This window comes from Tubulanus polymorphus, chromosome 4, assembly GCF_964204645.1.
Source record: "Tubulanus polymorphus chromosome 4, tnTubPoly1.2, whole genome shotgun sequence".
Classification (NCBI taxonomy): domain Eukaryota; kingdom Metazoa; phylum Nemertea; class Palaeonemertea; order Tubulaniformes; family Tubulanidae; genus Tubulanus; species Tubulanus polymorphus.
In genome coordinates, this window is record NC_134028.1 from 21,189,779 (window position 1) to 21,202,847 (window position 13,069).

At 39.3% G+C, this 13,069-nt stretch overlaps 2 protein-coding genes and 2 non-coding genes across 4 annotated transcripts; 3 read left to right on the plus strand and 1 right to left on the minus strand.

Moving 5' to 3' along the window:
* Nucleotides 1-3,425: 3,425 nt before the first annotated feature.
* On the plus strand, nucleotides 3,426-3,497 carry Trnae-cuc (transfer RNA glutamic acid (anticodon CUC)). Its single transcript has one exon. It is a non-coding gene; the product is annotated as a tRNA-Glu (tRNA).
* Nucleotides 3,498-3,788: 291 nt separating this feature from the next.
* On the minus strand, nucleotides 3,789-7,462 carry LOC141904725 (synaptotagmin-7-like). Its single transcript, XM_074793369.1, has 3 exons — nucleotides 6,597-7,462; nucleotides 4,920-5,046; nucleotides 3,789-4,501 (listed from the first exon to the last, which is right to left on the minus strand). Exons 1-3 carry the CDS (start codon nucleotides 7,440-7,442, stop codon nucleotides 4,182-4,184), a joined length of 1,293 nt encoding a protein of 430 aa, XP_074649470.1. The 5' UTR covers nucleotides 7,443-7,462; the 3' UTR covers nucleotides 3,789-4,181.
* On the plus strand, nucleotides 4,767-4,838 carry Trnae-cuc (transfer RNA glutamic acid (anticodon CUC)). Its single transcript has one exon. It is a non-coding gene; the product is annotated as a tRNA-Glu (tRNA).
* An 886-nt stretch (nucleotides 7,463-8,348) lies between the features above and the next one.
* LOC141904726 (UPAR/Ly6 domain-containing protein crok-like) lies at nucleotides 8,349-13,033 on the plus strand. The gene is made up of 4 exons (XM_074793370.1): nucleotides 8,349-8,446; nucleotides 10,197-10,346; nucleotides 10,655-11,312; nucleotides 12,076-13,033. Exons 1-3 carry the CDS (start codon nucleotides 8,386-8,388, stop codon nucleotides 10,906-10,908), a joined length of 465 nt encoding a protein of 154 aa, XP_074649471.1. The 5' UTR covers nucleotides 8,349-8,385; the 3' UTR covers nucleotides 10,909-11,312; nucleotides 12,076-13,033.
* The last annotated feature ends 36 nt before the right edge of the window (nucleotides 13,034-13,069 follow it).

Here is a 13,069-nt window from a genome sequence, read left to right on the forward strand (position 1 = left end):
TACTTTGATGTTTTGAAATATTAATTTAGCTAATTTACTAAGTTTAAGTTTACCACTATCAAGTTTATCCATTGATCTGAAATGAAATGTAATTCATCAAATTTCTGAACGCATTATACCGATTGTAATTGTTTTAAGCCCCATAGAAATAAATGATGCCATTAAATTGAAAGCTTAATGTTTTATCAACATTGTCAGTGTTTCTCATAAATTTTCCTTGGCATTTTTTCCGTGGCCATTTTTTCCTTGGCCATTTTTTCCTGCAATCCTCCCATACAGGTATTAGAACGTCGAAGGCTCGATTAACGCTTAACTCAATCGACAAGACAGTGGCCACAAACTGAGCCCATGCAAGCAAAATAGGTACAGTCATAACTATCCATCGATTCATCCATTGATTGACACGATGTTCTACAGATTGCAAGACAGTTTTTACACGTCGGTGCTGATGTGCCCATAGCACGATTCGAGCTGCCCATCCAGATGGTTATCAATACATGCAAAACAACAACTACTAGAATCTGAAGAAGAGTATGGAAAACAAACTGTAAACGAATATAATTGAATTAAGTTGACTTTTTCTCTCGAAGGCTCGATGGACGTTTTATTCACCGAATCAATCATAAGTACATCTGTGACAAAAGAATTTCATGCAGAGAAACGTGCAATCATATTCACGTCTCTTCCCTTGACACGCTTGGCTGCAGGTTGCATGACACTCTTTACACGTAGCTGACACGTTATAAATACCACGAGTAGCCGAACTACCCGCCGAGGCCGTTATCAAAACATGCAGAACTAAAACTATAACAATCATCTGAAGAAGAACATGGAACCTGTTAATCGAACATGGCGAGGTGCTCCGCGGACAGACCGTTTGAAAATTACAATAACCACATGCAAACGTGGTTAACGGATAATAAGATAAAAACCCCACTATTTACAAATTGAAAGAATTTTAAAATCGACAGTACACGACGTTTCGATCTCACCCTAGATATCATCGTCAGGTGTGAGATATAGACTTAAAACAAGGGTATATATAATGAGGAGAACAGGTTGATTGAGTGATATAATACCCTTGTTTTTTAGTCTATATCTCACACCTGAAGATGATCTCTAGGGTGAGATCGAAACGTCGTGTAAATTATATTTCAGATTTTTTGATTGAATAAATTCTCGATTTTAAAATTCTTTTAATTTGTACATAGTGGGTTTTCATTTATTGCCCGCTCCCCCAAGTATGTGCTTGTAAACTTTATTATGAATGAACAGTGAATGAAGTAGATAAGTCAATTTCTTTGTGGTTTAGAATATCATTTAGAATATACTGGCGGCCTATAAAAACCTGAACAAGAAGTCACACTTTCATAGTAACTTAAATATATAGATGAATATGAATAGTTTGATCAATGTTAAGTATATAGGCGGTCATCGATTCATTACGTAAATTTCCAACGATGGAGACCCTCTACCTTGTTGACCTGTACGCACGAGATTGAACCCCCTTGTGCGTATACGTACTACATCCGTATTTTCGCACCCTCCCCCTCTACTGTTCTCATTATCCTAATCCAAACCATATAAGATTGCATACTTTATCAAACTTCATCAGTTCACGAACTTTTTTGAATGCATCATCGCCATTACAACGTCCAATCGGAGTTAACCACCCTATGTTTGGAGAATCACCAAGGTCGATGAGGCGTTTTTATAAAGCAACTCGTATCAAATCGCTTTACTCTGCCGTGGCACAAATCATAATCGCCTTCAATAAATGACCCTACCTCAAAGCATTTCCATGAGCTATTTGGCCGCATTGGGTACTCGCAGTGGGGCTTTGGTTGAATAAGGTTGTAAGGAAATCGTTTTTGGACCAAAATTTCTGATGTCATTAGGGCACTAAGCCCCTGCCCCCTCTGTATGATGTGATGTAATTTACTTTAACCACCCCCCCTATTGTGCTTACGTAATAAATGGATGACCCCATATATATTTCTTCCAAGTTTAAGCCTGGTTTTCACGACAAGTTTCCATCTACCTTTTTTACTGCCGCCAGGCTTTACCAGTAAGTTTAAAGCCCATGCCATGAAACCCAACCGTGCTATTGCACCTCATCTATATAGAAACAACATACCTTACTGCTTTTAGCTGTCATGTCATACATTTGAAAGGGAAGAAAACACTTGGCGCCTGCTGGAAAGATGGTTTAGACGATTATACCGGATGATGTATAATAAATGATGTCGTGTCGTTTTAAGCCAGCTGTCCATATACGATATTCTGAATTATTTAGACAACTGAAGTTAATATTGAGTTAGCTTAACTCAGTTTTGTAATCGTAGATTCTCAGACTGAGGAAAAGTAAAGACGCTAATGAAAGCGTCACTCATAATCTCTCCCCGACTCACCAAAAACTGCTGCCACGTGTACAAAAAAACCCCAATAATAACCCCCACAGCCTCGAAGAAATCGCCATAGGGACGTGCGAACATACCGACATACCGACAAACCGACAAACCGACGAACCGACAAACCGACAAACCGACGAACCGACAAACCGACGAACCGACAAACCGACATACCGACATACCGACAAACCGACGAACCGACAAAAAGACAAATCCGTGCGTGGATCACCCTTATATAAAGTGGCTGGAAGCGAGGGGCTGCGTGTGTGCGTAGGTTACCCTTATATAGAGTGGCTGGGATCGAGGGGCCGCGTGTGTGAGTGGATCACCCTTATATAGAGTGGCTTGGATCGAGGGGTGGTGTGTGCGTGGATTACCCTTATATAGAGTGGCTGCTATCGAGGGGCTGCGTGTGTGCGTGGATCACCCTTATATTCACCCAGTCCTGAGAATGGCCGGTTCGCGGAGCTCCGTATACTGCCTATACTAAAGAGCTCGCGTGAATCAGGGGTCGCATTAGCGATATACTGACACTAAGGTTCTCAGTGAACCCTTATATAGAGTGACCGGGATCGAGGGGCTGCGTGTGTGCGTGGATTACCCTTATATAAAGTGGCTGGCCGGATCGATGAGCTGCGTGCTTCCATCAGTTGATTTTCACAATCAGGATTGTAGACATTGTCGACGAGTAGAATCGGCCGACATTTAGGATTGATAGATCTCTACTTTTACATGTTCTGGAGTTGAGCCGCACGTCCTATGGCGTAATGTCGTAAGATTCAATCAGTCCAATATTGGCGGATAAATTCCAAATACCAGTCCAATGTGATAAGTCTCTGCTGGAACTATTTAATGCTATAATGGACTTGAGCCTAAATAGTTAACACCGGACTCCGCAATCGCGGCCGAGTATCAACGGAACAGAATAATGGAACAAAGATTGAATCACCCGCGTGTTGAACAAAAGCGCGCGTAACATTTTAAATTATACAATTCGCCGCTTACATTCAGCGCTCCCATATGGTCTAGTGGTTAGGATACGCGGCTCTCACCCGCGTGGCCCGGGTTCGATTCCCGGTGTGGGAACATATTTTTCGCTCTTTTTAGTGTTATTTTTTCTTTATAAAATGTTAGTGATTTGCTAGTTACAGCCTACATATTTGATCTACATGCCATAGTTCGCTTTAGCACCAACCCTTTTATTGATATGTTCATTATGACGATTAGCCGTTTTGGCCCAGGCATTTTGTTGCATTCATGGCGATTTGTATGTACTTATACTTGTGAAAAACCGCTCCAGTTTTAAGCGTAAAATGACAAGAAAGAATTCTAATTACAGTGAATTTATTATTCATTTTCACATATATACACGTTGGCTTCATGATAAAGTCACGGGTGATTGTGGGCTGATTGCGGGTCCATTGGGTAGTAATGCATTGACGTGGGCACAACTCGTCATAGACACACGTACACGTGTCTTGTTAGCTGCTAGGCGTAGACCAGGCCTGGGTTCGGGAGAACTGCCATCTGTCGTCAACACGATGCGAAGTCGGATCCGGAGGCTAATTTTGAGAACTCGTCGCGTCCCAAAAGGACACCTTGATGTCCAACGGCAATATAAGCGCACGGGCTGTTGGACTGAAATGCAACATTTTATTTTGTTTGTTGATGTAAAAGGCACCCACAGATTTGATGGACAAGTCGCCCCCTGGATCCACTCCCACTCTCTATATATATATTGTGTTGAAGTTCGGAGTGTAGGTGATAGGCTTAGAACCGATGAGTCGTTAACGTATGCCAATACGATATCTTGGTCATTGGTGAAGACACCATCGCTTTCTGCCAATGCATTAATCCACTGTCAGCACCGCGTGGACCAATCACTATCTGCCCTAGGGGGCGACTCTTTCGCAGTTTACTCTTCGCGCATGCGGTGAATATAAGTTTCATGTTATGACTGGTCGCGGGATTGACGTCGAATACAAATGATTCATTATATTCGGGATTCGTTTGTTTGCGTATTATTCTGGTTTTCCGAGTCTTCACAATTTCGTCCGAGAACATAAAACACACTCTCACAAAGACACCAACTAGAAAATAGCCATTTAAAATTGTTCACGACGGTGAATGTAAATGCACAAATCCCACCGACCTATTAACTTTTGAAGTTGCTTTTTCCAAAAGAAAATATATAGAAAGCGACTTTCACTATCAAAATCATCTTTATATCTCTTTCTAAATGGTAATCTACTCCGAATTACCAAAAGTAGAATTTAGGACATATTTGAATCACCCGCTCGTTGATTAAAGTGTGCATAGCGTTTAATACACAGCATGCGCCCGAAATAATTGTAATCCCATATGGTCTAGTGGTTAGGATACGCGGCTCTCACCCGCGTGGCCCGGGTTCGATTCCCGGTGTGGGAACAATTTTTTTCTTACGTTGCAATTTTTTAAATAAGCCTATTAAGCCTAATGTGTTACTAGCGAACTTTCCGCCGTTTTTACCTGTACTATCCTTTTCCCAAACGTTCGGAATATAAAGATCTTGACCTCGAAGAATCCCAACTGTTAACTTCTTAAATAATGGATCATATGCTAGTGATATATACAATTGTCCTTCATCCAAATCACTCTGAAAAACACAACGAAGAAAACATTTAAAACTGAAAGATTTGTGTTTTGCTCTTCTTTTTAGAAAATGCGTTTTGGTGGTTATGAATTTGAGCCGAGTAGTAGGCCGACTTTTCCATGCGGCCTTAAGCCTAGCGCACATCGACAAAGCGACTGGAGACAACTAGTTGCTAGTGAGCGAGTACCCCGCGCACATCGAAAATTTAGTAAAAACCAGTAACTGCGTGGCTCATGCCGGTCGCTAAATCCATAGCGCACACATCGACAGCAACTGAGATGTGGTTAAGCAAATATTCTTGAGGGCATCACACGTCACGTGACAAATAGCTTTGTTTTAGTCAGTTACAACCATGTGTTGTTGATTATGGAGCGCTCACATCGACGGATATGCGAGCAACTGAGTACAACTAGTTGCTCTAAAGTAGAACATGAGCAACTGGGTGGAACTGGAGATAGATATGGACGCTAACCAGTCGTAAGCTCGCTCACATCGACAAATTCGAGCAACTGATTGTATCCAGCCAGTTGCTCTCATGCGCCGAAAACTGCCTGGCAACTAGTTGTCTCCAATCGCAGTGTCGATGTGCGCTAGGCTTTAGGAAGCTTATATAGCCGCTAACAACGCAGGCACCTAATGTAAGTACTATAAGAAGAGAAAGAAACAGAAGAAATAAGTTTGGTGTGAGAAGTAATTGGGCAAAAATGAAAACTTTTAGATGACGCATAAGCAAATAAATAGTAACAGGGTTGGATGAACAAGGGATTGCACCGTCGGATGTCTGTATATTGTAATGATCAATAATTACACGAATCCTGTTGGGTTTTATTACCAGCGAAACACGAAAAATGCCTATAATCTATAGGGAAAGTACCGGTACGTTCGTAAAAAATCAAACGGCCCCTCAGACGCACACTTGGTATTTGATCCAGCTTAAGAGATAATCGATTCACTTAGGATGACTATGTAATATTGTGATCTACGATGCTTAAGGAATAACAATAGGTATTAGTTTCACCTTAATCATTATAGGAGAAATTAAAAGTTTTCCACATAACAGAATATTTTGAACTTATAACGAAATTCCCATTAGGAACTGACTGCGACTGTGACTTTGACCTGTTGACTCAATCATTTTGTGGGATCTATACGTATTAAATGGGAAAGCGTCATATGACACGGTTTAATTATAATTTTATCAACTCCGATAATGACAAATGAAACTTTATGATTTCAGTTCAGCTATCGTCTGCAATAAAATTAAAAGGTTCAATTTGGTATCGGGTTATTTTAGAATGTTACAACCCGAGCAAATCACCTACACCTCTCTCATATTGATGAAAAATATATATAAAATGTTTGTCCTTGTTTCAAATGTTTAAATGTTTTCTTTTCTCTATTTCTGGTCATTCCATCTGATATGATGGCTGTTGGTCAAGAGTGTTGTTTCATTCCAATAAATTCCATCGGATAGAAAATGTTATTGCTGGTTTTTTCATCTGAACATAGGCTTTGCATTTCTGCTCCAATACGCGCGGTGCATTGGTACTCACCGGTAAAGACTCTTGTAAATCCATCCACATTTCATCTGCTATTGAGCTGTCGTCTGATATAGTTTTCAACGGTAATAGCACGTGACCTTTGATGGAATCTCTTGAAAACCGATCGTATTCACAAACTGTAATCAATAACTTAGTTTCAGTTCTGTAATCCGCGGATAAGTTTGTAAACAGAAACTCCTCGTTGAAAACTGGGTCTGCGTTGCGATAGTTTTTACTGGTAAATTTCGTATCCTTGTTCGGTAGTATAGTTAACTTCAGGAATGTCGTTTCCGATGACTTTTTGCGATATTTCGATCGCAAGTTCTCGGCCCTGTTTATTCTGACTAACAGCGATTTTCTCGCGTTTCGCGGCTCAACCGAGAAACACAATCTTCCGTGGACTTTTCGCGAACAAGCTGCGTTAACTGTCGCGGTTTCTTCGTCGTAACTGCTGTCGGAGAGATAAAGACCTTTATCCAATTCTTCTAAACTGATACTAAACGAATCGAAACTTCCCCTTCTCGGCTGATGTCGGGTCGACAGAGTCAATCTGTCGACTGACCGACACATCGTCGACATCCGCTGTAAATCCGTTAAACTTCGTCGCCTGTCGGCATTCATCTCATCACAACTCTCATAATCCAAAAAACTGTCTTGACTTCTTGTGACGAGCGGTTTTTGAAGTAACTGTATTACTGGTTCAGTTATGATAATAGTAGGTCTCCTACTCCCATCCGGGTCGCCAGGCTCGTACCCTGCATCGTCACTAGCAGCAGCAGCAGCAGCAGTATCCCCTTTAGACTGATTATCGTAACAAAATATACGACAGCAACATTTCCAAATCACTGAAACAATCATGTTTCGATGCGGTATCTTCACATACGCGGGGAAATGAACATTTCAGTTGCATATGCGCGCAGCGACATTCTTAATCGTTTCTATTAAGTGCCTCCGTCCTGAATTCCAGGTTACGACGTATAAAGGCGCTTTTACAGCTTGTGCTCGATTGCTAATTATTCCATTATTCGGTATATTCAGCGAGAGCCTGTTTATCACTAGGACATCGTACATGATAACTGGGTTTGTTGACAATACAATCATAATCACATTTGTATACGGCAGGTCACCCTCTCCCCTTTCTCCTCCCCTCTCCCTCCCCTATATCTCTCCCGCTCCATCTCTCATATTTCTCTCCCCTCCCTAGGGGCGGATCCAGCGGGTCAATTTGACTATATTCCTTGATATTACTGCTCAATGATCTGCCAACGAAGAAGCAAGCATTGCATTGTAAAATCCATTAAAGGAAAATTTTGAAAAATAACTTGTTTTCCGTGTATCTGGGGCATTCATACTATGTACTTCTTAAGAATATGTTAGTCACATTTTTTTCTGACTATATTCCGAAATACAGTGGAATATAGCTTGGATCCGCCCCTGCTCCCCACTCCCTCTCTCTCTAAGTGATTAAAAAAAATTCATTCGATTAATGCAACTGCGGCTCGACAGCCAATTTCCGCTAGTTTAACCATATAGACTCTACAAGGAATTCATAATTGTTTCAACTCATGCTCATTCATTGTAGTACGCGCTCGTGTTGAACGGTCAATTAATAAAGGTGGCGCATGATACTAGAGTTAGTGAGACAGACACGCAGTGTATGTGTCGTATGTCGCTTTAACGGCTAATGTTATAACGTCCCGTTCGGAGCCTCATTCGTTTATTCGAGCTGAATAATAATGAGCCCGGCTCAAGGTCTATTATCCTGACCCCGTGTGTAGACGATATCGTGCACCGCCCGAAAATGAATAAAATTTTTCTAGTTCTAGCTGTTGGACTTGTCTTTGCTTTCAGCATCGAATACAGTAAGTTGAAGATAAATGTTTGTTATATTTTTGGCAGGGATTTCGGGCGTGTAATTGCGAGGAACGAGTCAGAAAACGGTTGTAAGTTGTAAGACATTTGTGTCGGAGCATGTAGGCCGCCATCTTGGAGGAGGTCCCCGAACATGGCGACCAGTATATATATATATATATTATATCATTTCATTAAATAAGTATTTCAGTTTGCCATCCTATTTTGCTAATAGCCCCCTCCTTCGAATGATTCAATTCTAATTTCACAGCTAAAATCAAAACTCGATTTCCAACTAAGTCAGAACAATGGAATATGTTATACTTAATAACAACTTGAAATCAATCATTCAATGCGATTTCATGTTACGAGGGTTAAGCTTATTTTCGTAATAGTTCACCTGATGAATTATTGTTTTATAGTATCACATAAAACAAGCAATTTATATTCAACCTCTTCGAGGTTTCTTCAAACTGTCCTCTTTCTTGCTCCGTTTTAGACGTAAGAAAGTATATGGACATTGTAAATTTGGGGTAATTAATTACTTCACGATATTTATGATATGCTGGTGATTTCAGATATCCTGTGGTATATGCGTATCATTTTGTAGTTGTGGACACACGCACTTCTAGTTTTCCGGCTTTCAAATCCTTATTTGTTCAAGGAGGCGTGATATTCTTCGAGTTATCGACGATCGATTCAGTGCATGATCTTGGAACAGCCTGGATTACATATATCGATAGAAAAGTTAACATTAAAAATAGATTTATATTTCCTTTTGAAAAAAGGTGATCTTTGAAGGATTACCTATCATGAAAAAATGTGTTTCTCTAAAATTGAAGTTAAGTATGCAGCATGGTCGTTTTTAGCAGGGGCAGATTTCCACCCGGAAACTTTGAAAAGGTGCCATTTTTCCAAATACTGGTACATATTATTATGTCCTATAGAATTGGCCTTTTTCTTGCCCTCTAAATTCCAAATGCTCGGTACGACCGTACGCAGTCCTAATTTAAATTCGTTTCTGGTTGACAAACGTAGAATTTGCTACTTCACATTCGTATGCCACAGTTTCGGTAAAGGTAAACACTCAAAACCGTCAATTGCGAATATTTTAACATGATTTCGAAAACATTTCGATATAAGCATTTACATATACCAGTCCTATTGACAGCTGTCGTGTCTCATCGTGAAGCTAAGGAATTCATCTCTGAATGATGAAATATCAATCTCTGTATGTCCTTTATTTACGTATATCGATGCAAGACCATCTAATGTAACATGATCAGATACGCCCAGACTCCTCAGACTAGATCAATATTTCCTGATATAGAAAGAAATTCTGCACACATAGATATCTTCCCACTCCGAATGCTTGTTTATTCCACCAGAGAAGTACATGAATATCACCAATACAACTGCGAATATATTCATAGTTTGTTAATTACAATATCAGTGCATACAAGTACCGAGCAGGTAATTGGTAGACATTATTCCCATATGCTACGAATAGTATTTGCAATGCTAATAATAGGCTGAGTAAAGGAATATCAGACAATCTGTTCTCACAAATTGTACACCGAAATACGTTAAAGTGATTCGTAAGCGCTTTCAATAACATATTAGAATCGTTTTCTTAAACTTAGAAAACAATCTTATGTAATAACGAAATACGCTGTAACCCAAGCAATTTCAGTATCGCTCGCTAAAATTATTTTCTTCAATTTATCTCATGCTTGTCACGTAATATTTATGTATTTTCAGCCTCTTCAATCAAATGTTACCTGTGTAACACCTATGCTCAACCTTTGAAGTGTAATGATTGGTTTGACAATAGTACTCAGCCGGTTAGAGACTGTCCCGATAATACTACGCTGGGACCGGCCATCGGATGTCGAAAGATAGTACAAGAAGGTGAGTAGCAGATAAACGACGATGAAACATTCTGAGTTCATATTGTGTTGTTAAGCAGATATTACGAAATCTCACGCTAGAAAATAAAATCTGAAATGTTTCCTTGAAATAGTAGTAGGTATATCCTAATAGTCCTAGGAATACAGTAATCAGAAGGTAATTTTAAGATAAAGTCGAAACCAACTCGGGGAAACATTTCGTATCCGTTTTTCCTTCTTATTGAGGAATCTGAAGTTATATTTTCGCCTCATTCGAACTCGCTATTTCGTGTATCAAACTAAGACGTATTTCTTTTTGGAATTTTGCAGCTGAATTCGAAGGTAAATGGAACGTTCGTATAGTTCGTCAATGCGCCTATCACGGGGAGCCAGGAGCGGATGAGGGTCGTGTATGCAAGGAACGCGTCGGCACCTACCGAGTACGCGTCCGTTATTGTCACTGCAACAACAAAGATGGCTGCAATACAGCCACCGGTGCGAAGATTAGCTATGCAGCTTTGTTACCCGTCCTATTGATCACGGCAGCGTTTGGATACAAGAGTTTACACTGGACTTTATCATAGTGATAACGAATTGAATTTAGAACCGGGTTTAATCGAGTAGTAAAGATTGACAGAAACTAACCGGAAATATAGAGCCTTTGTTTCCGATTAGTTTCTGATCAGTAGCGAATGATTGATGTTTTAACTCCACGTGGAAAAAACTCCGCGGATTTTAAGGCATCTCTTTCGGTAGCTAGAATGTAGCCCACCATCTTACACAATTTAGAAACCTACATTCAATGAGAATAATGATCAATGGACGGTTTCTGTTATTTCATTAAAACTTACAAGCAGAATTTAGAACAAAATTGTTAGAGAATGAATACGAAGAACTTAAAGCTAATGGAGATTTTCGTAAAAGAGCTAATGCGATATTCGAATTAAATTCTACTGTAGATAAAGATAGATATGTTACATTGTACATAGTCATCAATAGGTGTATTATTCTGTTTAGGAAGCTACTAAAGATTTGGTTTGATTACTATTATGTGGAATCGATTCGCTGTTGAGATCATTGATTGTCGAATATCATTTTGATTTTACCTTCATCTTATCAGTCTCGAATGTCAGATAAAGATTATATTAGGTTTCGACTCGTCCGTTGTAGAAATAATCGGTATATATATATATATATATGTGTGATTAGATTTTAAAGTACGGTATACCCATGTGTTAGTCTCCTATATGCGAGTCCGTTCCGCCCAGTTCAGTTAACTGTAAAGAAAATAAGTTGATTGTAGATTTATGTCAGCAACAGTAGCAGCAGTAGCAGCATCGACAAGACTGTGATATACGAGAAAATGATACAGACCCTTAATATCGTGATCACTAGAAGATGTTAATACTTTTACGGCCGGTTTTTATAGATCGGTTTAAGCTGTGGACTATATCCGATGACCCTGGGGATAAAGAATGTTACACCATGAGCTTTCAAACAACTATCAAATCCCCGAGTAACTCTAGGGTTGAGTAACTTCACGGAGCATTCAACTCTGGATGTGTTCCTTGGTGGCCAGTTTGATTGAAGTTAATACTGGTCTTCGGAACGGTTTTCGTGAAATTAAGTCCAATAATGTTATTAATGAACAGGTCAATTACAGCGAATATGACCGGTCTTTATTCGACCGGTGAGCTTAATCTGGTCTGTGCGGTTAACTAATAGTCAGCTCTCTAAAACCGGCCGTTGAGGCCAAACTATTTCCCCCGTTGTACATGTTGTACATTTATTTTTTATCGATCTCATTTCCTGGCGGCGGAGGATTTGACCCAAGCGCGTGATCAAATGCCTTTCATTCCATTATCGTCCAAGAAGCGAGTAGTAAATTATACGCGATTCCAATATGGAAATACGATTTCTTCGACCAATTAGCTAGGGACTCATTCCTTGTATGGATGTGACATCATATTACATGTACATGAATTAATGGATTATTTTGTGATGTATATTGATTGAATAGCTGTGTACATTTGAAGAGTTAGAGAAAAAATGAATTTCGTTTTTTTTCTTATTCGAACGATCCCGTTTTCATCCAATTTCATGATAGATGAAGAGCTCGGCTTCAATAACAACATCGATATAAGAAAACGAAACATTTGAAGAAAGTGGCTATGGAATTTCTAGTTTAATTCGTTACGCTATTGTTGTGTATGATGATTGTTTGTTTTGCTCATATTCCCTCCATTCTATCAAACATTCCGTTTACATTCGCTCTCAGTTGTTCGATGTGTATTTTATAGTTTTTATAATGCGGTATTTTGAACGTTATCGATGTCAATTTTCAGCAAGCCTTGTTACACCGCCAGTACGATTTATGTACATTCCAACCATGTTTGAAATGTTCTCTTTTTATGAATCATTCTTAAACTGCATGTACTACAATTTCGAGAATATTATACTAACCTTATACGAATATATACGATTTACTAAAATTGAGTGAGCGCCACCTCGTGAAAGTCCTTTTACCACTGCAGAATAGGTAGATAGACCTCCTGCTTAGGAAACTGTTTGTAAATGAATGTTTTTGTGAATCTGACACTAACAAGTTTGAATTTTCTCTTCTAACAACTTTATCTCTCTATCTTAAAAATTGAATCAATGCTAATTAATCATTAATCATGGAAAAACAAAACACGTGTACACTAAAAAGACTTTTATATAAATAAAAAAAAAATATGATTGTTA

What these genes read in the sequence shown, in the direction of transcription:
- LOC141904725 (XM_074793369.1), bottom strand. Translation starts at nt 7,442, where the DNA reads ATGATTGTTTCAGTGATTTGGAAATGTTGCTGTCGTATATTTTGTTAC. An exon ending in ATTTACAAGAGTCTTTACCG is followed by an intron (nt 5,047 to 6,596) that starts GTGAGTACCAAT and finishes TGTGTTTTTCAG; the next exon opens with AGTGATTTGGATGAAGGACA. An exon ending in TTGGGAAAAGGATAGTACAG is followed by an intron (nt 4,502 to 4,919) that starts GTAAAAACGGCG and finishes GCTATTTTCTAG; the next exon opens with TTGGTGTCTTTGTGAGAGTG.
- LOC141904726 (XM_074793370.1), top strand. Translation starts at nt 8,386, where the DNA reads ATGAATAAAATTTTTCTAGTTCTAGCTGTTGGACTTGTCTTTGCTTTC. An exon ending in TGCTTTCAGCATCGAATACA is followed by an intron (nt 8,447 to 10,196) that starts GTAAGTTGAAGA and finishes ATGTATTTTCAG; the next exon opens with CCTCTTCAATCAAATGTTAC. An exon ending in TCGAAAGATAGTACAAGAAG is followed by an intron (nt 10,347 to 10,654) that starts GTGAGTAGCAGA and finishes GGAATTTTGCAG; the next exon opens with CTGAATTCGAAGGTAAATGG.